This window comes from Halictus rubicundus, chromosome 1, assembly GCF_050948215.1.
Source record: "Halictus rubicundus isolate RS-2024b chromosome 1, iyHalRubi1_principal, whole genome shotgun sequence".
Taxonomy (NCBI): Eukaryota; Metazoa; Arthropoda; class Insecta; order Hymenoptera; family Halictidae; genus Halictus; species Halictus rubicundus.
The window spans coordinates 16,027,091-16,053,233 of record NC_135149.1 but is presented as its reverse complement, the minus strand read 5'-3'; the positions used below and the strand labels follow the sequence as shown (position 1 = coordinate 16,053,233).

At 49.1% G+C, this 26,143-nt stretch overlaps 1 protein-coding gene across 4 annotated transcripts; it reads left to right on the top strand.

Annotated features, from left to right (window-relative positions):
* Nucleotides 1-1,284: 1,284 nt before the first annotated feature.
* Elk (Eag-like K[+] channel) lies at nt 1,285-24,653 on the top strand. Of its 4 annotated transcripts, none has more exons than XM_076790030.1 (16): nt 1,286-1,645; nt 3,333-3,443; nt 14,637-14,870; nt 15,520-15,651; nt 16,366-16,493; nt 16,559-16,787; nt 17,933-18,096; nt 18,710-18,923; nt 19,698-19,877; nt 20,197-20,396; nt 20,557-20,806; nt 20,926-21,188; nt 21,315-21,466; nt 21,533-21,701; nt 21,839-22,214; nt 22,404-24,653. In XM_076790030.1, the coding sequence occupies exons 2-16, from the start codon at nt 3,368-3,370 to the stop codon at nt 22,619-22,621; spliced, it is 2,985 nt and encodes a 994-aa protein (XP_076646145.1). In that variant the 5' UTR covers nt 1,286-1,645; nt 3,333-3,367; the 3' UTR covers nt 22,622-24,653. The 4 variants fall into 4 exon arrangements, with proteins under 4 accessions (XP_076646154.1, XP_076646145.1, XP_076646130.1 ...); XM_076790015.1 differs by having other exon boundaries at nt 1,288-1,645; nt 22,380-24,653; XM_076790025.1 differs by having other exon boundaries at nt 1,289-1,645; nt 15,520-15,633; nt 22,380-24,653.
* Nucleotides 24,654-26,143: the final 1,490 nt, after the last annotated feature.

The following is a 26,143-nucleotide window of genomic DNA, read 5'->3' as shown; positions in this document are numbered from 1 at the left end:
CGGCGTTTATAGCAGTCGACCCCCGGCCCCGATGTTCCGCGTCGGCAGCGGCAGCGGCCGCAGACCGGGCCGATCGATCACCGGAGATAAACGATCGAAATTGTTTCCGTGGCTCACAAACTTTCGCGAGCGTTCCGAACGAGCACGATTTTCGCGCGAAAGCGGCTTAAATGGAATCGAATTCTTACAGGACGCGGAATCGTTGAAAAATTCCCGGTGTTCCGGGACCGAGCGGGAATAAGCGGTCCAAAGGAACAATGAATCCCTTTATAGCGGTGAATATACGAGACAGTATAACCTTTGCGTACCTGCTCGGCGGATGGTCGCGGATATCAAATATCCTCGGTTATCACCATTCTCATAACGCAGGGAACGCGTTACGCGAACGCGACCTTCGAGATATCATCCTACGGTTCGTTTCGTCCTTAATCTTTGGAAATTTCTTTCGAAAAGCGAACCAGCTGTTTCACTCTGGTTGCCAACGAGAACGATCGCTGCTCGAATTTAGGGAGTTCGCGTGCGAACAATAACGACGAAACGGTTTCGAAAGCGGCTCGGGGTTTCCAAGGTAGGTATCTCTAAAACGGTGAATCGAGGATACTCGACGCGTTCGTAAAGCAACGCGGAGTTAACGTCCAACCATAATCTTTTACGAACGTCTCCGCGCTCGGGGAACGACTGCATTGCTCGGCATTGCTCGTGCTCGTTCCCGTCCTCTTCGTTGTCCCTGTGAAAAATCGAAAAGCGAGGTACGGTTCCCGGTGGAAAAAGTCCTGCTAGTAAACCAGGCTGTCGTTATTAGCCCGAGTGCATTTCACTTTCGACCGGGCAGAAGGAAGAAGCCGTCGTTTGCTTCCGCTGATCGATGGATCGCAAACAGTGGACGATCAAACCCTACGACGACAGTCCCCTAATTACGGGTTGGCTCGTGGCTCGTGACAGCATGTGGGATGTTCCGTGTTTTCCTGGTCCGACTGATAAGAACAGGGTAGAAGACAGAGGAGACAGAGAGAGAGAGAGAGAGAGAGAGAGAGAGAGAGAGAGAGAGAGAGAGAGAGAGAGAGAGCTACCGTAAGAACACCGTCGAAGACTTTTGCTGGTCCCAGTACGCGTTTGATCCTCGCTCGGTGTCTTGACCCTGTTTCATGGCTGGCGGTACACACGCGTTTGGTAATAATCAGCGCGCGTGCGTGTGCGGGTTACACAGTACCGCGGCGTTGTACGTGCAGGGGCGCGTGGGTGTGCGAGCGTATACCTTCAACGCTTTACCACATGTTGCGCCTTGGTGCGCGAAGCGCAAGTCAGCCAGGAGCCCGGGCCATCAGGATAGAGAGAATCTCTCCCCTCGGCTCGGTCAGTTACGCGAGTACCAGCGAGCGTTCCGCGTGTCCCGAGTTCGCCCTCGAGCCGATGTCGCGACGATAAAACCCCTCGCATCGCATCTATCGGAAACCGGGAACGAACGCACGATTACACTCCTCGACCCGTGTTCAGTGCGACGATCATTCTACGCGGTATTATAGAATCTATTTGTGTGCGACGATCCCGTGCAACATCGAATCCTGAGGATACCGAAATCAGGAGTGATGTTCCCCAAGATGCCTAAGATGCTCAGCCACTGAGCTACCACTTTCTTTTCGAGAAGGTCTGTAACCGCGAGCGCATCGGCGACGACCATCGCCAACAATTGCATTTCACGCTCCGTCGACGCGACCATTAAAAAACCGCGAACCCATCCGACCGAATAAAATCGTCGCTCGAATCGGATCGGATTGCGTCCGGTCGTGCTTCCCTTTCGACTTGCGAGCACGCTTCTTATCTCGTCCGCGAACCCTTTTTATCGGCGCAACCCTAACCAGTTGCCGCCGCGCCGTCCCGAGAAACGAAACGACAGCAGTTTTATTCGTGACACTGCGCTCGTTTGCAACAAAGTGAGCGCCGTCCGCCGTGATCTCGCCAAATTACTCGCCCCGAGGAGAGATTCGCAATCGCGAAAAGAGAGGACCTGTTTAAAACGATACCGTGCCGATTCGTATTTCCGACTCGAAAGGTGACGCTTGGCAAGCGATTTCGCGAAGAATAAGCCCGGAAACGTGTCGCATCCTATGCGGTGTCCTCTGTTCGCACCTGTTACATTGCTCGAATCCCTGTATAACGATACAGAGATTCATCTGGCAGACTGAAAACGGCAGAGAGATGCGAGAGGGGGAGTGAAAGAGAGCATTGAGTGCAACCATCCTCGTGTTCGCGAGCGGAAGAAATAACACGTTGCTGCACGATCGAGTCGCCCGTAAAAACGCCAGGTTAATAAAGCTCGTCAAAGCGCCGGACTAAAACGAATATTTCCAAAACGCGTATCTCCGAGAACGCAGCAGCCGATTCGAATCGGGGACGATTTTTCAATATATTTCGTTTGCTCGAATGTTTTTGCACGTTCGTTCGCGTTTTCTTTTTCCTCGACGAGCAGATCCATGATTGAAAAATCATTACGCCGTCTGTGCCGGCGGCGAAAATGTTTGAGCTTTTCTCGTTGATTTTCCGATGCAATTTGCGAAAAACACGGTTAGTAAAATTTCAATGCAATGTTTCCAGAAATATTGCAACGGCGTAATGCCGCGCCGCTGTTCAAATTGTTATCGACGACGGAACGTGGCCGAAGGACATTCAATTATAACATATAATGGCAACGACTATCTGAGAATACCCTGAATGAAAGAAAAGTGTAACTTCGGTTGGATTAATTCCAGGAATCGAGAATACCATTGAACAACGCGTGTAACAATAGAACTGTCCAATAATGAAAAGCTATGAATATCGCCGACTTTCCGGCTGTCTCAACGGGACTGGTGTTTTCTGCAAATGCGTTTCTGCGGCCGCTCGAACGTTTTCCCGCGGGCCGATACGCTCTCGAAATTACCTCGATTATTTTACGAGCGTGTTAAATAAAAAAGCTCCCGGCTAAAAATAGCGAGTCCCGCGGTGTTGCTTAGCCCGTAATCATCTATCACCGCGACCACCGGCGCTGTTCAGCACGCAATCCTTTATTTTCATTCGGACCACTGACCTACCTATCGAAAACTTCGCCTTTTTTCTCGTTGCATAAATTTCCAGGTGTATAAAGTCACGCTTCGCCAGGCAATTTCTATTTCGGAACGAGAACCGTGCTCGCTTGCTCGCTCGTTCGTTCGCTCGCGAGTCCGTGTACCCGTGTGCCCGCGAGCGCGCGTGCACTCGAAATCCGTCGACGGAGCGTAATTAATTCATAAGTTTGACGGTGCGTGTACGCAACTCTCGTCGTCGATCCGGAACGATGTTTTGCTCGATTTTTGCAGATTGGAGCGCCTGACAGCGCGGCGGGGCGGCCCCAATGCCGGTCAGGAAGGGCCTCCTCGCCCCACAAAATACTTTCCTAGATACGATCGCAACCCGCTTCGATGGAACCCGTAAGTATTATCGACGGCGAAAACCGTTCAATTAATTTCTTAGATTGAAAAGGAGCCTCGGGGGAGCAGCGGCGTTTGATGGCCGATTAATTCGATCAGCCCGCCCGAGACCGTTTGTGCTCGCTTGCACCCGCTCGGGCGTAACCGGTTCGTTCTCTCGCCAAAGCGTCCAGGGCTAATCGAGAATAAACTTTCCGTGTCTGTGGATTCGCGGCGGGCATAAATAAAACAGGAACGCCGCCGATCGTATTCCGGTCACGCCGCAGAAACGACCCGACAGCCTCCTGGTTCCCGTAAAACTTTTTGCGGAGGTGCGAACGAACGAGTCGCGTACCGGTCGGTCCTTTCGATGAGCCTCGATCCCTGAGCGTTCGACGGCGACCCTCGTTTGCGCGTCGTCAGCCGGGAATGGAGACGATTTATCAATAGAAAGAGCGTCGGGCAAATCCCGGACGTTCCCGCGAGGAGAAACAGGATTCCCGATCGATTATTTCTCTGCGCTTGCTCGCCCTCGGGATATCGATCTTCGCGCGCGTGCACGTACTTGTCCGCACGATTATTTCATTGGTCCGAAGACATTTCGGCGTTTCCTATCATCGGGAACTCGTCGAATCGGGCAAATTTCACGGATGTTTGGCTTTCTATTGGCACGTCCGTCACACAATGTCTAACATGATTCGGTGAGTCGCCCGCGCGTCGCTATTTACCTGTCGCTCGATCAACTCGCAAATTAATAGGTACGGGAAGCATCTCTCGATACGTGTGGCGGGCCCGTTGACGTTGTCACGCTAATTCCCGCACTGATATTGTAGCTGGCCGTGTTAACAACCGACGGGACCGAATTGTCCCGGAACCGAGCGCTCGAAACAGGTTGAATTTTCCAACGCGACAGTACAATACATCGAGGGTTTTATCGTCGGACGGGCGGTCCGAGGGACATTGAAAAGTACGATCGAACGAGACCGCCGTTCGGCTAACAACAATGCCGGCAATCTTCGCGTCTTCCTCGGGGAGACGGCAACTTAGTTATCTTCGAGCTCTCCCTTCCTGACGGAGATAACCGTGAAGACGAAGCCGGAGCCAACGGCAACAGGAACGACGGTAATCCGAACTGTTGCTAACGGTTCGACGAGATATCCCCTCCGCTCTTCTGATTTGCGATAAAAACGGGAAATACGGAATGTCGGACAATCTAGCGCGGAAACCTAGGCATCCACGGGAAACGCGAACGTTTAACGAACCGAGAGACTTTCCGCATCTATTCGATTCAACCCTCCTGCTCCTCCTCCTATTTGATCAGCGACACCGAGAGCATTTTTTTCTTGGCCGAACAACCTCGCGTTCGACCTTATCCTCTCGAATCCTTCGGAGGCCCCCGTCTTAGGCGGAGACTTAGCCGTCGGATAGAAAGTTAAGAATCCGCCGATACCGACGGAAACTTCGGGCCAACAAACCGAGGAAAACTAATTACGAAAAAGGGACTGCGGATTCGTCGACGTCGTCATCGTTCCGCCGTAAGATAATTACGGGAGCGTTGCGCCCTTGGAGAGTAATGGAATCGCATTTTTCCCCCATCTTTTCGAGACTCGGACGAAATTGCATTCGCCCCCTCGCCTCGCCTTGCTACGGCCTAACCATAATCTCCGACAGTGGGAGGCACATTTCGATTTAGGTCGGGAATATTTCCTTGGAACCGGTTAATTTGTAATACGCATCGCGGCGATGCCGATGGCGATGACGACAACGACGGCGACAGCTGGGCCGGCTTGCGTAACGCATTGTTAATCGTACACCATGATCCGCCGAAGAATTCGATTGGAAGGGACACTTGGACCACTCGGTGGCTAAGGCGATTAAAGTATCGCGCGACGGGTTCGTTCTAATTCCCGGAGCCTCGCGCGGTCGATACTAGTCGATATGTATCGATCGGTTCGCCCGCTCGTCGTTTTCCCAACGGTCGCGAAACCAAGGAAATTTACCGGCAATTAACCGGAACGTTTCATACAATTCCGTCGACTAATCCTACGCGTTATCCCAGAACACCGTCAAACTCGATTAGCCCGATCGAACGCAGAATCGCGTTTGCACCGGTTCAAGTAACTTAGAGCGGTGATCGAGTACTTGCTTGTTTGCCGCACTTGCGAGGCGATCTTGTCGCTATAGCGCGACGCGGCGCGACACGACGCGACGTCTCACCGACGAACAGAGAGGATCCGCCGACTCCGGAATTACGCCATTACGCTCGATCTTGGTGTTCCATCAAATATCCCGGGAGTATTTTCTCTTCAAACTCCATCGTTCTCCCCGGGAAAAAGATAACTGTTCATCTCCGCTCCGTATAAAATAATCGAGTGAAGACAGAGAAAAAGAGAAATACAGAGAGAGAGAGAGAGAAAGAAGAGGAAAGCAAAAGCTACTCCCCCGCGTACTCTTCGTCGATACGTCGGCAACGCGCGCGTCACGATTCCTCCTCGCAACAAGAGAAAACAGTGGATTTACGCGGGCGTATAATCAACTCAATTTTTCTGGGCGACGCATAAAGGGCGCGAAACATCGCGTCGGTGAAAAGGAGAAGAAATGCGAGGGTGTGCGATTGGAGGGTACACAAATGCTGGTCCGCGACCTTCTGCGCCACGAACGCGGCGACCATTTCGCCGGAAGAAAAAGGGAAATAATTGCTCGTTAACGATACTCGAAGTACCTATCCGGTGGATATTTTTGGCACTCTCTTTCTTTCTCCGAGGCGTGTTTGGCGCGTCGCCAACTGGGCTAAAGGATGGTTGACGACTGTTCAAACACTCGTTTGTCTTTGCTGACCAAGACTCATGGAGGACCAATTGGAATATTCGTTTTAGCGGAGCTTTTATGCGACTATCTGCGGTTTTTTTTATCGATTCCAGGGTACACAACACCGGAGATAGAATTTAACCGGACAGTTATATTTGTACTGGGATCGGACCCGTCGACATACGCGGAACGCGCGCCTCTCTCGGTTACAGCCGGGGCAATAATGATACGGCGGTACGAATTTTTTATAAAAACGGCTAGCCGGTTAGTTATCCGCACGCAAAACTTTGTCGCGACGTCGCGTCGCGTCGCGTTTGAATAGGAAAGTTGAAGGGCTACGCAGCTCCGACCCTCCTGCTCTGCCTGCTGCCTGTGATAGCTGCTCGCTTCACGCTACTGTTGCCTACCGAGCGGCGCATGAATTCCGAGTAATATGCCCCCCCCCCCTAGTTTTATCATCGAGTCCGTCGACCCCAGACGATCCATGGAATATTAATCTAACATCGACGCCGCGAAAATCGACCTTATTCCGACTGCATGCATATTTGCGAACCGATCCTGACTGGCCTGCGGTATTTATTCGGGGATCGGTGTATGGTTTGTATTTGCATACACGCCGTTCAATTATCGTATGAAATATTAATAATAATATGCGAGTACCGGGTTATGTTTATACCAGATTAATTCATTGGAAAACCAAAGATTGAACCATGCAAATTATGCGATCGATGGCCATTCGAATTCCGTGTCGACCGCATTTTCATTTTTTACTCGACAAACAGTCCGCGCGGCACGCATACATATGTATGCATTCGCGAAAGAAGAAAACAATGGAATAACGGCGCGGGTGTGGGACGGCTCGTTGCGGAGAACACACCAATGAAACACGCGCGGGACAAGTATCTCTTGTTTCATGACCTCAATTGAGGATCATTAATTTCTTCTTAATGATCGATCGGAGCACTCTTCGTTAATTATTCTCCTTGAGCGACTCACGCCTGGATGTGTTCGTATAACGTTCTTCCCTCATGCTCGGAGCGGGCACCGTGCGTAACTCTGGCAAACGACACACGCTAGAATGGATTACACCGGCGAAATATTATCGAAAACGACAAATAGACGCGCGGAGGGACCAGGTGTGGCACCGGTTGCGCACCGTGGCGTCGCTTCGCGTTGTTAGTAATTTGGCCAATGCGTCGCGACGCGTCGCATCGCGTCCGATCAACGCGCACGATTAATTAACCGCTCCTTTGTCTATTAAATTCGATAATGCGAGATTCAGCGTGTCCTTCTGTTGCCGCGGACACGGCCCAGAACCCGATGTACATTTCGAGCTGGCGCGGAGCGACCGAGTTCCGAAGGTTGCACGGACGTTTTTTTACGACAATTAAAATTTTGAGTGCCTCGAGATAAGCGCTGGTCCAATTTAGGCGATATTCCCTGCGAACTTGCCGCGAAGTTCTGCACAAGTTTCAGCAGGAAGGTACTTCGTTTCGCGGAATAGAATAGTCCGGCGAGAGCGGGGAAAGTAACTGTGGACGTTGAGTGGCAACTAAGAGGAGAATATAAGAGGGGTCAAGAAATCTCTTTGCCCGCGCCGAATGACCTATTTATACTTCACGGTTATCTTCTACCATTTATTTGGCTCTGGTTTGTCGGCCGGAGAGAAAAAAAGAATCGATAATCGCCGTGACATACGGTGAGGAGAGGAGAGGAGAGGGTAGAGAGAGACTAGAGAGGTTGGACAGTTTCGCAGGTGAATGCTGCTGGGATTTGAAAAAACGAAAACGCTCTTGTCGCGGCGGAACATGCTGTTTATCTGCGACCGCCCCCGGGGAACTGTCCAGCCAGGAAAGAGCAAAGCAAAAAAGACTGTGGCGGGTTACTCGAAAAAACATTTTTACGAATTCTCCGAGGAGAGCATCGAACGAGCGAGTTGCCACGTGTACAGACACCGTCACCGTTTCGACGGAGAGGACGATGCACGCGGCGAGCACGGTGCACGGAATCTGTTTCCCTCTCGAGTAGTAACGATCAAGCAAACGTCAGCCGAGAAATCGAAACGAGCGAGCCGCCGCGCCGTGCGGCGTCGAGTCTCGTTCAGCGTGCGCCGCTGTTAAATATTTCCGCCAGCACGCGTCTATATTGAACATACATACATCACGCGAGTTAGAACGAACCAAACCGATATACGAAGAAAATTGGAAGCAAAGCAGAACTCGATATCCCCGACAGTTTGAAAGTTCCAGAGCAGTCGAACCGAAGCCAGGTCTCCCGGTTCGTGTACGCCGAATCGCTATACCTGTCGCTGCGTTTACACGTATATTTAACGGCGATACAGGCTCGATGCACTCCCCCGACGAATTCACTGCTCCATATCGCACGTACAGACACGCGCACAGCGCACCGTGCGACCTCAAAACTTCCACTAATAGAAGCGTTCGCCGCAAATAAATGTCGAAACGAGAACCGTTCGCTCGCTCTGCAGGCTTTTGTTTCGACCGCGATACCCTGGCGACCCGCAAGAAACCCGACAGTGCGCACTACAGGTGTTGATAAGTTTAATTGCGTGCGCTGGGTCGCCTGTTTCGCCGCGAGCCCACCCGCAACCACGACATTTTCAATTTTACAAGTCGCCCGAGAGAAAACTCCGAACTGACGCGACGAGACGAGACGCGTGTAGCAGCGGAACCGGTGGCTGCCGCTATTTCTGCAAATTCTCCGGCGACTTTGCGATTAATTTCACGACACGAAAATTTCAAGAGTTTCGCGAGCGAAACTTGGTCGACGAAGCGGCTGCAAAGTTTTGATCGATACGCGACACGGAATGAAGATACGTTCCCGCCGTGCGAAAACAGAGCGAGCCCTAGATTCCGTCTGTTAAACGTACGCGCGGCAGGTTATTCCGACACGTGAGAAAACAGTGTGTCCCGCGTGCGCTGTTTCTCCAATTCAGCCCGATTGCTAATTGCACGACATTCGCTGCCGCGAATTTTGATAGCGATCGGTGGTGTGCAGGCGAGCGAGCGAGCGAGCGATACCGACGAAACCCTGAAAAATCCGTTACAGTGGCTCGCCGAGAATGCGTTCGGGCGCAGGACGGTCGACGGTGTAAAAGCGGCAAATGGGAGAACTTTGATGGCGAGAAAGTGTAGACCACCGTAATTATATCGAACAGTGAATTTCACTCTGTCCGGCAAGCTGCTCCGCGCCACGATGCTCCACGGCACGCTGCTGGTAATTTTCATTCGCTTAGCGACGCCGAAGTATTAAACAGCTTAATCCCGGCTCTGGGCACGGTAATTGCACCGGGCATTAGTTATCTCGCAACAATGCGAAAAATGCGTACAATCTGTCGCGGATTCGAATATCGATCGTCCGGAGAGAGGACGCGATGATTGTTCGACGGTTATCTTATCGCGCGACAATCGACATAACGCGTAACTCGCGAGATAATGACGTAGCAGTCTCTTTACGGCAAAGATACGCACGATAAATCGATTTCCAGTCGTAAACTCGATTTCCCCCGCGCGCTTCGTAATGAAAATACACGGGAGCGCGCAACCTGCCAACGACGGGAACAAATCGTTTGTCATTTGTCGTTTGTCGTAGTCGCGCGATAACGCATGGATAATCAAGCTAGCGAACAACGCTCGCGGAAAACGTTAAAAAAAAGAAAGGAGAACATTTTATTTCATCGTGCAGGCTCGCGTATATCCCGTGAGGAAACTAGGTACGGGTTTCCCTTTGGCGATGGGCTCGATACTGTCCGGGCTTAATCCCCTCATATTGCGTAGCAAAAGAAGTCGTTCGAAAAGCGACAAGAGGGGCCTACGATAGTCGAGCGACGAGACAAGAGACAGCGTGGAAGGAAGATACGTCTTCGATCTGAGACTCTCGTTTCAAATAAAATTCCTATTTTTCTCGCTTCGTTCCCTGTTTCCTCGCTGGAATAACAAGGGAAATATTGGGACGCGATACGTCGGGCACCGGAGGAAATCATTTTGCTCGAAATTTGTATGTAAACCCGTTTACCGTTTCCGCTCGAACGGAGGAAGAGACTTATGAAACAGGCATTGGAAGCGAATCGGTAAGTGGGCTGGTTCTTTGTGCCGCGACGGCGCAACAATCGGTCCGCGAGACGTCCATGTGATTTTATGTCTTCCGGCGGTATAGACTATTCCACTTTTAGGAAATGAAGCAATTTTGAAGCACGACCGGCGACAGAGGGAAGTTGACCCCGAGCTCCATTTGCCTGCCGTCTGTCTCCACGTGCTCGAAATTTCGTTGAAATCTGATTTAGAGAAACGGTACACCGCGACCTCAGTGGAAATTGCTAAGTTATAATCGTCGTCCACCTCAATCACGAGCGATAAAGTTCCGGAGGTAACGAGTCTCTCGGCCTTCCACTTTAAATCGTGTCGAAGCGCGATCGCTCTAAATACGAAACCTCGCGACCTGCACAGATTCGCTGGTAAACTTTCTACGATGACACTGCGTGAAAATTTTACAAGATTCGGAACGCCTAAACCGTGCGAGTAGTCTAGGTTCGGGAGCAGAGAGCAAGAGAGCATAGAACATAGTGAGAGAGAGAGAGAGAAATGTAACACAGATATTTTCGCTAAGTGCTCGACCGGGATAAAAGTTTCTTCGCGGAACGAGAATATTTTCGGTCGCGAAGCGTTAAAAGAAGCCGCGCGGCTCCCTCCGCTCGCAATGGAGGTCAACCTCCACGGCTGCTCGCGATCCTTTCGAGAATATTACGCCGACGACGACTGTGCGCCAGCACAAAGAGATTACCACGTCGAAATGTAATTGATTCGTTGGGGAAAAAAGTTTACGGGGGCACAGAGGAAACGATAGACACCGAACGCGCACCCGTGCTCTTTAAACCCCACCGGTAAACCCGGAACAGGATGATGTAATTTGTTGTGGGATTTACTCTTGTTTTACTCGATTTTCGTGGCAATTTCAAGCGCGATTAAGCAAATCTGCTCCCGTTTCCTGCCGTCAACGTCTCATAGGAACTCCATCGACCGATCGTAGGTACGGCGATGGCACAACCGCCACCGCATTCTGGCGGCTGACAGCGAGAAAAAAAAACGGTTTTCTCTCTCGCGGGCTTTTCATTTACGCACGCGACCGAACGATTAAGAATGAGACGCGCGAAAAAGTGTCGGGCACGAACGCTCCCTCTATTTGCGAAAACTTTGCACGGAGCCCGGGATACGTGATGAAAAGAGCAAGGTCGACGTGTACGGATTACACCGACTGGAAACCCGTAATGACCACAGCGATATCGGCATCGTTAAACGCTCGAACCCATGGTTTTCATTACCACGCGTTTCCACGGCAGTATCAACACGTTCGGATATTTCCAGGCATCACGTTTTCTTAATCTCTCTTCTCCGCATCGACGTTACAACGACCAAATAAAGCCGCACCGGTTTGCTCGATTCACAGCTCTACGCGCTATAGCTAACTACGTATGTATGTATATTCGTACGTACGTATGTATGTGTATATTCCGGTGCTCGTAGATTGCGCGATGAAAGCGATATAAAAGGGAAAAACCGAAAAGGGAATAACCGGTACACGTTCTCTTTCCGTAAGTCGAGCAAAACTCCGCTAAACGAGTGCGGCAATAAAATTGAATTTGTCTGCGTTGAACGCGGGCCAGACGGTAATGAAAATATGGGATCGCGGATTCTCTGCTCGCGGCCAATACAAACGAATCGTATCTGTCGAATATAACTATCGAACGCAGCAATCGGAGTATAAATTCAGCCGCATTAACCACAATAGCTACACCAACGCGCCGTTGTATCCACTTAATTATTTTGCGGCTGCCGGGGAAATACGGCTACGAACTTATGACGCGCGGCTATCGCTTTTCAATTAACCACCGGAAAACGCGAAAACCTGTCTGCTGCCCGCCCCCCTTACACGATCGCAGTTCCCAAAATATCCGATAATTGCGAGCGAGACTAGCTTACGGCCGAATTTTATGCAATTATATCGGAATCGGATTTACACGCTTCCGGAAAACCGGACGCGGTAGAGCGCGCGACCGCGTAGCACAGACACGGACACGGATGCGCATATATGGAAATCGTGAGCAAACTCGAGCTCGGAATTTCACGTCGACCGCTTGGCGGTTTCACCGATCTCTCGGCAAACACGTAGAATTCGTGCTCGATCTTTGACAACGGTAGCCGGTGTACACGGTGTAAAGCCTCTGTGCGATGTCCCGCGGCAAAGAAATGGAACGCGTTTTCGGTCAAACACCGGATCAACCTACCCTCTTTGCCCTGCTTGCTCGGTCTCGCGAAAATTTTCCGCCGCGCGCAGCTACCACCATCGTCGAGCCCGTCTCGTATTTGTTTAAGATGCTCTCTCTTTTCCTCGACCGTATTCATCGCGAACAACGCCGCACAATCATGCACGCTGCGCCTTGTGCACACTTTATCACCGGTTCTCTCGCATTAATTCGCAAGATCGCGAGCGGATGTTATTCAAGAATTTAGGCTGCGCAGCGCGCAAAGTAGATTCGGGCTTCGCGTCAGCCACTCTACCACGGAAATTCAAATTCCCCGGAATGGAGAGGGTCGCGAATCTGTGCCGTGTCGGGTAAGCAAATTTTCCGGTTTCGGTACGGGTTGAACGCGTGCACGTACGCGATACGACACGTATGTGCGTATCCCGCGCGATTCATACAGGTGCTTCTACACGCGACGCATACGTACTGGGATACAATCGGCTCCATTAGTCTTTGCCCAGGCTCGACTGAAACTGTACCGTTTACGCCGCTTTTAGCGGCTGATGCGGTGATCGTATACGCTGCCTGCCGTTGTCGTCGTCGTTATTGTTGTTGTTGTTGTTGTTGTCGGCCTGACCACCGACGAGTTTAAATATGCTACTGTTCAGACGTGCGTAAACACACGCCGCTCTTCGACGGATGGTCGAACGATGAGTTCACGCGTTTATTAGAGACGCGGACAAGTATGGGGAAGCAAAATGAGACGCCTGTCGGACGCAGATCCCCTTTGATTAAAAGGGGAAGCGACCAGTCAATTATATTTCATACGCGAAAAGAATGGAACCCAATTTATAATCGAACCGGCTCGTCGGAAATGCTGTGTCGACGATCTGGAGGAACCTTTTGCCGCGGATCTCGCAACAGTGATTTTCTAATAGACGACTAATTGTCGTCTTCCGCATTGTGACAGCGCTCGACGATCCACCGCCGCAGCGCGATCCATTTGATTACAATTGAAATTAACCGCGCGTTTTCCAATAACGGGTGCGCGGCGGAGACCCGATCCAGCCTGGCATTTAAAACGCATCGGACAACACGTTCACGCCGTTACCTTTTAATTATATTATATTTTTATCTGGAAACCTTTCGTAGCCGAACTTATTATTTTCCGCGCTACATAAAGGGTGACCTCGCTTCGCTGGCAGTCACCATGACACGAAAAAAAGTTACGCGGCATTGTTTGGATATGTTCATCCACCGAAACGAGAACTTCCCTTGCGCACTTGCTCGCAGGAACAACGTGAAAATAGAAAAGAAGAAGCGGAGCAGGTATTCACCGAATCGGTGTGTGTCGCGCGAGGTGCCTCGCAAAAGCCAATGTTTCACGAAATCTCTTTGACCGGGAGCGCATAATCGGAATGATCCAACAGCTTCTGCCGAAGAACAGGAAGCGTGGGGCGTCGGGATTGCGCAAGGCTGAGGGAGAAGATGAAAGTGTTTCAGGGGTAAGCGTTGAATTAAAAATACATAGTGCCGCGTCGTCGTTACCCTGAAAGAGATTACGCGTGACGTCAGACACGTCGACAAAGCTATCAACCAATGAACTGTACAGAAGCGAGGCGCAGTCATGCAACAGTTCCTTGCATCACGCGTGTGCCACGCATGTAATCATTGAAATCTTGTTTACGCGACTCGACTCCCATGTAAGACAAGCCTAACGCAACGGCCGTGCCGTATGGCGCGGCGTTTCGATCCAAGTTCTTACAGAGTCTCTTTGCGAGGAACAAAACCGAGCCGATCGGTTCGACGGGGTTCAAAGTTTAATCACGGCCTCGTTGCTTCTCCCCCGTGATGGCTCTTTACTCGACGTCGCTTCGCGTCGTTGCGATGGCTAGATCGAATCGAATCGCATCGCGTCGTGTCGAGTCGGATCTAGTCGATTCGAATCGAATCCTCGCGTGGAAATCGTCGCGACACGGAATGGTTAAAAGGTAACAGTAACCATGCGAATTCACTTTGTAAATTGCGCGACTGCGCCATGAGAACAGAGACGAGGTGGTACGACAAGCGTTTTAAAGGGTAGCTGCCTGCACACAGCTGCATATTTACCAACGACTCCTTGTTCTCTTTCTTTGTTCCTTTCGCAGACAGCAACTTTGTGCTGGGAAATGCGCAGGTTCCGACGATCTACCCGATCGTTTATTGCTCCGACGGTTTCTGCGAGCTGACAGGATTCGCGCGAGCGCAAATCATGCAGAAGGGTTGCGCTTGCAAGTTCCTGTACGGCCCGGAAACCAAAGAGGAGGAGAGAGCGATGATCGACAAGAGCCTCGAGAGTAAGACGGAGCTCAAGATGGAGGTCGTGTTTTACAAAAAGACCGGTAAGTTTCGCGAGAGATTCGGCACTCCGAGTTCGCGAATCGTCCCTGAGATCTACGGCGCGCCTCGCGCCGCTTTACTATTCCACCTAGGAAAAGTAAGTCGCGCACTCTAAAGTTTCCCAGGTTACCGAGTTCGTTCCCTTTAAAAGATTCACGTATATACGCGTCTTCCTAGAACTAGTAGCTTCGATCCGGCACCGCGAGCCGGAGACAGGCAATTACAAACAGTAGAACGTATTGATCTTTAATTCATGTTCACGTGTAACAACCTTAACTGTTCGTCTCCGCCGTTAGGGCGTAGCTCGCCTTGAAAGATAATGTATAGCAAGATAATAACGCGGTCTCGTGAAATTATTTCTCCAAGGAATCTGGCCTTGCGACGGAGAAGAGAATTTTTCCATCGGTTCCGTTGGTCGTTCGCTATTATTAATCGAACCTATTTCGATGGAAACGCGTTCACGTAGCTCCGCTGCAACGGAACCACGTTTAATCAAAGCGATCAGTTCTGCCTCTGGGTCTATCAGTGTTCCGTAACAGCTAATATTTCACTCTTTCGTCGCCGCTGTGCATTCTTTACTTTACACTTTACACGCTCGGAACGGGCGAACTGCAACCGGATTCTAACCACTCGACCGACTTTAATTCACAGGAGTTACATTCGATTGCTTGCTCGACATCGTCCCGATCAAAAACGAAAAAGGCGACGTCGTTCTGTTCCTGGCCTCGCACAAAGACATCACCCACACGAAGAACCTTCAGATCTGTGAGTTGCAAAATATTGGTGAGTCTTAGCCATGCTTCGCCGCCGAACCTGAAACCGACGAAACGATTTTCTCTCTGGAATGCATCGACTTCCATCAATTGCATTCCAGAAAGATATAGATAGAGTGTGAAAGGGAGATCCCGGACCCGTTATGGATCAAACGTAACGTAACAGAGTACCTAGATACTCTTTCGCTCGGGATGCCAAGACGCGCCTAAACGTTTCGTACTTTCTGCGCCGCGGCCACGCAAACACACGCTGCACGTGACACGTAACGCAACACGCTATTCTTCAAAGCGAATCACCAAAGAGCACAAATCAAATCCGGCCAACAGTCTCGAATAGTTTGCTTTTCTTGTAGAATTTATACATTGCGCGCGGTGTTGCACGTGTTAGTCTCATAGGAGAACCGAGCCGGAGAATCCGGTCGAATATCTGGCTCGAATCGAGACGGTAGTTTTACGTTTACGGCACCGCGTACGCAACACGAAGAACAGCACTGTACCAGTATTTTCAGCTGCGTGTACCACCCCGCCTAATTAGCACACAACAACGCTTCCTTTTAATTGTTAATTACAGAGAGACGACGAGCACGTACCTGCAATGTATAACGCGTAACGTATAACATTGCGATGCGTCGTATGTAACGTGCGCACATTATCGAAAAGTCCGCCTCTCCGCGCCGGTTAGCGCGAAAAGTGTGCACGGTGCAATGGTACAATTGCATTTCAGATGCAAACGGTGGTCCCGACCCCGAGGCACCGCCGGCTAATTACGGCAGGAGAAGGAGCCGCGCCGTCCTCTACCAGCTCTCCGGCCATTACAAGCAGGACAATAAGCACAAAATTAAACTGAACAATGTAAGTGATTCGGCCGCGAGGCCCTCCTACTCTCCGTTCCTCACGAATTCTACGAATCGTTTTAGAACCTTCTGCATTCGACCGCCGCACCGTTGCCGGAGTACAAAACCACGGGCATCAAAAAGTCCCAATTCGTGTTGAGCCACTACGGCGGCTTCAAATCTTGCTGGGACTGGCTGATACTGATCGCGACGTTTTACGTGGCGATAGTGGTCCCGTTTAACGCGAGCTTCATCAACATCGACAGGCCTACGATGGTCAGCGATGTCGTGGTCGAGGGTCTCTTCATGATCGGTGGGTATCTACATTTATATATCCGTCACCTCCGCAATTTTCGATCCGATTTATTTTCGGCTGATCGCGGCGTGAGCGACCGCGCGAATCTCGGCTCGACGACAGTCCTAAAATAATGAAATCTAGAATTCTCGACGTATCGATCGGTATGCTTTTAGAGTTAATTCAGACGAGAAGAATCGAGAAGGGTGCTCTTTTTATCCAATCGGTGATTCGAGGAGCTCGTTAAGTCCGAAAGCAACGACTCTCCCTCAACCCTGTTACCAATTCCTCTCTCCCCTCTCCCCTCCCTTTTCCCGTCGAGTCACTGCCGCTCGAAGAGGTTTTCCCCGGTCGCGAACACAAACCACGCGAGGACCTTTCGATTTCTTTATTTCATTATTTCCCGTCGATTCCACGCCGGGAAAGAACGGCCGCGTTATCACGGTGTCGAACGCATTAATTCGGTCCCGAATTAGTATTCTGTCGCGAAATCGAGCCTCTCGAATCACCCACGGCGGACGACAGATTCGCTCCACGGTTAACTTGTTCGCGGTGAATATCGAATAACGATCTTCCGTCGGAGAACTCTTCACAGGTGTTCGACGAGAGAGACCGTGTCTCTTTGAGAACATAAATCGCGGAATCTGATTTGTGGGCGAAACGGAAGAGGAAGATGAGAAGCGGCGGAACGAACTGGAAGAACCGTACAAAGATGCCGGCGTGTACCGTTTCCTCGTTCCTCTAAATTCGTTTTCTATCGACATCCGAGAACCCGTCGGTAGAATTTCCAACGCGAAACTAGACTCGCGGGGGCGTGTGTAGGAATTTTGTGGCGGAAATCCGGTTTGCAAAACGGGATTAAGAGCAGTTGGTCCGGAGTTCCCGAGCGCGTTCGCGTTCCTCTTTCGAGTTTCGAAACTCGAAAGGACAAGCGACTGAAAACGCGTAGTTGCCGCAAGGTCCTCTCGCCCCCTTTGATCCTGACTCGAGCCGAGCGTTTTCAGTTCGAACGCCTCTATTTTGTCCGACGACCGGGACGGTTGCGTAGCGCGTCAATTCTCATTTCTCTCAACGATTATCGTTGGACGCCACAATTATCGGGAAACGGGAACGCAGCCGAAAACAGAGCAACGGAGCAAACGTTTCTCTCTGCCTCTCCACAGATATCGTTCTGAACTTTCGCACGACGTACGTGAACCGAAAGGGCGAAGTGGTCAGCAACAGCAAAAGCATTGCTGCCAACTATGTGAAGGGCTGGTTTATCGTCGATCTAATCGCGGCTTTGCCCTTTGATTTCCTTTACGCCTCGGACGTGTACAGCGGCGAGGTGAGTGTTCGTTCATTATTCCACGTAAAGTGCGCTAAAAGTCTGGTCCGCGAGTGGCCCTCGGAGCCTTGCAAAATTGAAGCCAACCTCGCACAAGTCCATTCGCGTGTGTGCACGTATCGCTCGATCGAATCTCGGACGCTCTCGCGAGTCGCTTGATCAAATTTTTGTAGCCCGATTAAGCAAAGTTTGTTCCGTCGGTGTTCGAAAAAAACCCATGGGCCGTCGCGGAGTCTGAGAAAAGATACGTGCACGGAATGCTCGTGTTCGCGACACGAAGACGCGAGTCGTGAATAGAGTTCGTTTACCAAAGGACGATACGTTGTTACCGTAAACGACGTATTCGAATCTCCGCGTCGCGTTCCCGCCGGAGAACGGCTCGCCATCTCGACGATGAATGATACAATCATCCGATGTTCACGATGCTCGACGGAGAATTCGCAATTAAGTTCCCCGTCGTTGCTCGAATCGGGCATTCGAGGTATCCGACGCGGAAATTCTTACAGTCCGCGTTCCTACGAACAATTTGCAACGTTAATTAAGATCGGCCCGACACACCGGCGGACGCCACGGGCGGATCGCTTTGTATTAACAGCGATTTCTTTTATCATAGGATTCGGGACATAGTAACATACATTTAGTAAAGCTAACCAGACTGCTGAGGCTAGCACGGCTGCTTCAAAAGATGGACAGATATTCGCAATACAGCGCCGTTATTTTGACAATGTTAATGCTCCTTTTTATCCTGTTGGCACATTGGATGGCTTGCGTTTGGTTCGTTATCGCGGAAAAAGAAAGACTGAAAAACGACAGTGACTGGGATCTCGGTAAGTCGATTTTTCGTAACTGCGGATTAAATTAGATGGGGATAGAAGCGTGTCTCGGTCTCGGCCAGGTGAGACTTGGTGCCACGGTTGTGTGCACGGGCACAGACGTTTCGCATCTCCCGTTTCGTGCGAAGGAGCTTCTCTTGGCCGTTCTGGGATTTGCCCCGTGTACGTAGCATCTATTCCTGCTATACATATGTATGTACATGCTTAGATGTACAGATTAGTCTCGCGCGTATTATTCCGAGGGAACTTGTCTTCGGAGAGCTGTGAAGCCCGCGTTGGAAAGTGGAAACTGCCGATGGTGTTCCGTGTCGTGTCGCCTGCACGCGTTCTCGCCGCTCCAAGTCGCACAAACTTTTAAGTAATTTCGCTAAACGCGTGATAAACGCTCGGTTAAATTAATAATGCGGCGGGGAGGACCCGTGGGACAGATACGTGGAACAGATACGAACCTGAATACCGATCGGCGAGCGTCTAAGCCACTCTAAACATCTACGTACATATGTATATAGAGCTTTTCTCGCAGACTCTCGCAGACTTTCCCAGACTCGGCAAGCTTTGCAGAGATTCAATCTGCTATCCACCTTAAGAGTGCACACGGTCGTGCATCCTACTTGAACGCGATCGAATAGATTTTATCGACGTCGGCACACTTGTGACCGACATTCGCATCATATTTTAAAGCAGCGTGTTCGGTCGCGCGCCGGGATCAATTAAACATTTTTGTTTCGCCCGATCGGGGCTCGAGCTCTAATCGAGGGAATTTTTCAGGTTGGATTCACACGCTGGCGGAGAGATTAAAGATTTCCGTGCAGAATGTGACTCACGCGGAAAGTTACATCACAGCATTGTATTTCACTTGCAGCAGCTTAACGTCGGTAGGATTTGGCAACGTGTCGGCCAACACGTTCTCCGAAAAGTTATTCTCCATTTGCGCGATGCTTATTGGCGGTTAGTAATCATCATCGATCAGTATAGTACACGTTAATCTGCCAGGATTATCGATGAATTACTGGATAATCAATGGTAATCGGTTGGATCCAAGCATGTTTGTTTGCTTGCTAAGAATTCGTGTGCACGCGATATAATTCGGTATACGGAACGAAATAGAGAGAGAGAGAGAGAGAGAGAGAGAGAGAGAGAGAGAGAGAGAGAGAGTGTGTGTGTGTGTGTGTACTAAAAGCGAACGATGCTAATTAGTATGGAATGAAGTTGACATAAATTTACAGTAGGGAATATTTCCACACTGTACGTATCATGTATGCTACAGCTCTGATGCATGCTGTGGTGTTCGGTAACGTGACGGCGATCATTCAAAGAATTTACTCTAGAAGATCGCTCTATCAAACAAAATTGCGGGATCTCAAGGATTTTTTCGTATTGCATCAGATCCCGGACGAACTGAAACAGCGAATGCAAGACTATTTCCAGACCATGTGGTCCCTGAACCACGGTATCGATATACACGAGGTATAATAATAATAATAATAATCGTATCACGCAAATAATTGGGCTCGGCGTTAGCTTTGGAACGCCGAGACCCTACACGACCTAACGCGATGTAATCGTCGTTGTCTGGATTGGATTAATCCGCGGAGTAATGAGACGAAACCTATATTAATCCTTTTAGACTCTCGAGCAATTCCCCGAGGAACTCAGGGGAGACGTGTCGATGCACCTGCATCGCGAGATTTTGAATTTACCGATATTCGAGACCGCCTCCCAAGGCTGCCTCAAACTGCTTTCGCTACGCATTCGGAATAATTTCTGCGCTCCCGGCGAGTATTTGATTCACAAGGGGGATGCCCTTTCCTACATTTACTATTTGTGCAACGGTTCTATGGAAGTCGTGCAGAACGATATGGTCGTTGCGATTTTAGGTACGCCGGATCTTATAGTCGATATATGCACCTCTAGACGTCTAGACTCTGGACGAACCGTCTACGGATCTTGGAAATCCGAATCCGTGCTCTAAACCGCGTTTAATTCCCGTTTCAAGGAAAAGGCGACTTGGTCGGATGCGACATAAACGTGCATCTACAGCACGGCAGCAACGGGGGTGGAACAGGTGGTTCGGGATCCGCCGACGTCGTGGTCAAATCTAGCTGCGACGTTAAAGCGTTAACATACTGTGATCTGAAATGCATACACATGCACGGTCTGGTCGAAGTTTTGCGGCTGTACCCGGAGTATCAGCACGAATTTGCTCACGACATACAGCACGATCTCACCTACAATATACGGGAGGGATACGAAGCCGAGGTAAGTCCTTCGTTCCTTGCGACAGAGACTAGTCAGAGAAAAGGAAAGCTGGGAGGGTGGAGAGGGGGGGGGGGGGATAGAGAGAGAAATTCTTCTGGCAACCTTTCCCGTTCGAAACTTTTATAGCAAGAATCGGATATGAACGGACCCTCTTTGACCCTGCCATCGATCAGCGAAGACGATGAAAACGTTCCCGACGAGGGGGAAACTTCGCCTCTATCACCGCCAAACAAATCACCCTTGCATACATCCTCGAGTCCACGGCACGCCAAGTTTAGGTATGTTTATCGTGTTTCTTTGCGCCGCGATCGTTCAACCGTTCTCTATCGTATTTCGCGAAACAGGGAAGAATATAGGGAGGGAAGGAGACCAGGTAGAAGCGTCCTGGCCAGAGGAAGAGCGGCACAGATGATCGCTCAGGAGTCCATGGAAGAACATATCCGAGGGTCGGTGGAAAGACTCGACACCCAAGTGTCCACCTTGCACCAGGACGTGGCCACGCTAAGTTCCGAGGTACGCTCGTAATGCGAAAATTCAAATGTGATGCTATTAGGTCAATGCTAATGTTCGTGCCCGATTCCTTGTTGTATCTTCATACGAAATCGCTGATCTAATAGATGAATTGTGCTTGACCGATCCGACGAAAACAGGTGCGTAACGCTATCCAAGCTCTACAAAATCTGACGTACTCGCCGCAAAGCAATCCAAACTTGCCGATGCCCGCGACCAGAGGAAGCGGAGTGTTGGCCAGAAGTTCTTCGCATCCGCCGGACGCTATCTGTTGGAATCCTTCCGTGACATGGATGAGCGACGGAACAACGCAAACAGAATGGCCCGTGGATCTTTTCGAGTCGTGGGTTCGGGGAAATCCTCACCGGGTGTTGAGGATTCTCGAGCTAGATCCGGACGTCCTTTTGAGGCAACCACCATCCCCGACACCCTCGCCGTCCTCACCGCCACCGCCACCCTACGAACCCCTATCGCCTGTTGCCGGCACCCCGCCACATTCGCCAACGCCGTCGCAAGGTAAAAATCCCCGAAATCTCAACTCGCGTAATCACAATTTTCTTTCTTTTATTTTCCACCTATATACGGTACAAGGTATAGAAGAAGCTGATCACTGCTAGAGACATTTTAATAATAAACGCAGTATAAACGGACAGAGGCAGTAGTGAAAAAAGCTTGAAATAGGGGGTTGTCCGGTGGTTGTTCCAGGGAACGAGAACTACGTTTTCGGCAACGGCAATGGCCACGGAGCTCGACACATTCCTCCCCGTTCATACAGACGAACGAATTCCACGTGGGACCCGGAGAACAAATCGCACAGGTTCAGCGCCGGGGACGCCGAGAACGTGTCTTACTATCAAGCGTTAAACAATGTGCGAGGACTGCCGGAATCGCGGTCGTTGAAGTTCGATCCGTTCGACAAATGAACATCTTCGAGCAGACATATCAGAGGATCGGGAAGCGAGGAGAGCTAACCAACAGGCGCGGTGAACTGTACGTATCCATGTTTTGTCACGCTGACACCGATCGAGCGCGAAATCGAGGAGCGATCGGCTATGAAAGCAGCAACGAGACGCGACGCGAAAAATCAGCTATTCCAAGCGTGCTACAACATCCTGAAATTCGTAAGGTCTGTGAATCGTCTAGGCGCGCTCGCGAAACACTGACAGCCTTCGTTTCATCGGTTCGATAGTTATGGACGAGGGCGCGGTCGAAATTACACCCTCGTTAACGTTATTTTATCGCGGCACAGGGGCGGCTCTTGCACGGTTGCATTGCATGCAGTATCTACCATCCAACTAATTCATCGTTCTGGGAAGCGTTCGTGTTCGTACGAGCTAAACGATTCTAATGAACGGCAGGAGAATGCCTTTGCTCCTTCGGAACGTTCGAACTTGAACAAATTCGATAGCCTTGCTCTGTCATCTCGGATCCGAATCTCTATACTCAGGCACGTGTACAATCAAGAACTCGAATTTAAACGTTTCAAACGCGATGCTGTTCGTGCAATGTTTTCATATTCGTAACTAACTGATTTTACCTAACCTAACGACGATCGACGAAACGTTTTTATATGAGATCTATTTTTTAACACTGATCCCTCCTACCCCCACCACCCAACCCCCGACCCCTTCCGATGTGAGTTCGAACGTCGATGTAAATACGTATCTGGGAATACCTATTTTTCTTCGGAAGAATCTCGCTTGTATCATTCCATGTATGTACGTGTTGCTGTGATTAATTAACCTAGCTAACGGGACGGTTTCGTTCAAGTTGTCGCGACGTGTATCTAAACGTGTTCTTTCCGCGACGAATTCGCTCTATAAATAAATCAGCAGAATGCGTTCGAGAAAGATCGCACTGTTCTCGGGAGTCGATAAACAAACAAAGGGAGAACTAGAGAAGAAGGGAGAAGAGAAGCGAAGGGAGAAGAACGTTTAACGTTTCATATCGCAGTCATCTCTAAGATGGGAGGACTCTAAAAAAAAAAGAAGAAAAAAAATTTACCAGAAGGGAAGGAAAACTTTCTAGCGTAGCAATAACGTGCACAAGAAATTACGATGCATCCGCCGACGTCCAAATTAGAGTAATATACATAATAGTTACTGTAAAGTAGCCGTTAACTCGAACGTGTACTTGTTGCATTCGAATCCGTTGATTTCCAAGTAGATGACTCACAATTACGTCGTATGTATCATAAAGAGAGAGAGAGAGAGAGAGAGATACTTATGTATTCGCACGAGTGTATATCCAACTTGTAAGTAATACTTGAACGGATTTCATGTAAATAGTATACATACGTCGCTATCGGGAATATGTGATAAGGCACGGCTTTGGCCATGCACGACAATTGTATTTGTTCGTCTTCAATCGGCATTTGTGAAAATCACTTTCCGTTTTCATCCCCGTTCGCGCCGTAAAGGAAGTAGCGGCGCCGAGGCGCGAAACCAATTTTAATCCTTAAATGGACTTTTTAAAGTGCGTTTTAAAAACGAAAAATTCGGTGAATCGATACCTTTAATATCCAGTCTTACCGGATTGATAAAGGGAAATCGATTTTGCTTCGCAGCAAAAGTGATAAAAACATTCTTTAAATCCTCAAATAATAACCGCATCCATACCGTGTCAAATGATTGTCGGCGCGAGTCCACTTAGGGGTTAAGAAACGCGAGACACTATGCAATATTAGAGATCATCTGTCCCAGACCATAATCGACTCTTGTTATTTCAATGGAGACCAATAGGTTAATCGTAGGCGAGGAAAATCCAAAGAATAATTGCGAACGCAATGACGTTGTGTTTTTACAAATGCCAATGGAAGTAGCTGTTTTATAAATATTTCATATATTTTGTTATACTGTTTCTATGCTCCTCACCTTTATCGTTCAAGCTAAAACGTCTCGTATAATGTAACGTTGTCTAACCTACTTCATGTATTCTACTACTTTTTACACTCTTCGAACGATTACAAAGGAAATATTCGTCATTTTAATATAATACAAAGAGAATGTCAATAAGCACAAAATACGAATAAATCTTAACGCTCGAATCTGACAAACTCTCGAGGACCGTTGGAAAGATGAAAAATATTCGACGCTGTATTTATCGTTGGTACTAAAAGAGAAAAAGGAAAAAACAAACGCGAAAGAGGAGAGAATTGTTGCTCGCGTTGGATGTGACAATGTGTAAATCATCGATGCATGTACTTACGTACATACACGGACAATGTACCTATGCACGTACATACGTAAGTACATGCATACAGTACCGGAATAACTTTCCCCGTATGAACTTAGTTAATAAGTTAACCTCGAGGTGCGAGGGCACCGAAGTTACGAGAAACCTTAGCTAAACTTAATTAAATTTTTTATCGCAAGGTTTTTAATCGTATGTAATAGTTTAGAGAGAACTTCGATGCAACGGCCTTAAAACGAAGATCTATTTTTCTCACTGCTCTTGAAACGACCGAGGAGGGTAAAGAATCGACAAAACGCGATATATATCTGTGTAACCGGCGCGGCGTCCATACGTTTTCGTTCCGGGAGAGTATCGAATATCAAAACACTACTATGCTTGTACGCGTTCCACCACTGTCTCCATCTCCGTCTCCGTACCGAGAAACGGCAACGGCCAACGCGAAAAAATTTCACCGTATTCAATAATTCAGATACCTATATACTGTTTTCAAACTAAATATTATAGAACGTTTCATTTATTCTAACCACGATTAAGAATGAATGTTTCAATGGCGTCGAGTACCCAGTTTATTGTATCGCTTGTATCGATTACATCGGCTGGGAATTATTCATACATATATTGTATAAACACAGAAAACAGAGAAAGCTACAATTCTAAAACGATAGAATATATTTCTAGTTACACGGTCTGGGAGCAGAGTTGGGCATGGATCGTCCAAAACATTTCATTCGATTGGTCAGCTAAAGCTTACGATTCGAAAGAAATAATCGCAAAGACACGATTGTTTCAATCGATCCTATGTAATAAATAAAAATCAGTTGCCCGTTTAATCAACGATGAAACATTTATTTTGATTAATTGCGGTCATACGTCGCGTCGCCTGAATGCAATTAAATTGAATGAATCGTTAATGGTGAATTACATTGAATATTGTCCAACTCTGTCTGGGAGTAACGAGATCCTGAAAGTATCTTTCTTAACGAATCTAGTTGCTTGATAACGTGCAGATCTCTTAAAGAGTGCTTTCACGGCTACCGTTTCAGTTTCTATCTTGTGCCTATTGTAAAAATCTTTTCATCGATTGTTTCAAAGAAATACCGCGTTACATTAATGTGCGTATTACACATTTTAATTACACAGAGAAATAACGATAAATAGCGGACACAGTCGATATCTGCAAAACCAGTCTACATTTCAGAAATATTTCAAATGTTTGTAAATATTCTTGAATGCTTATTGTACAGTGTGCA

What these genes read in the sequence shown, in the direction of transcription:
- Elk (XM_076790015.1), top strand. Translation starts at nt 3,368, where the DNA reads ATGCCGGTCAGGAAGGGCCTCCTCGCCCCACAAAATACTTTCCTAGAT. An exon ending in CGACAGTGACTGGGATCTCG is followed by an intron (nt 18,924 to 19,697) that starts GTAAGTCGATTT and finishes GGAATTTTTCAG; the next exon opens with GTTGGATTCACACGCTGGCG. An exon ending in TGGCCACGCTAAGTTCCGAG is followed by an intron (nt 21,702 to 21,838) that starts GTACGCTCGTAA and finishes CGACGAAAACAG; the next exon opens with GTGCGTAACGCTATCCAAGC.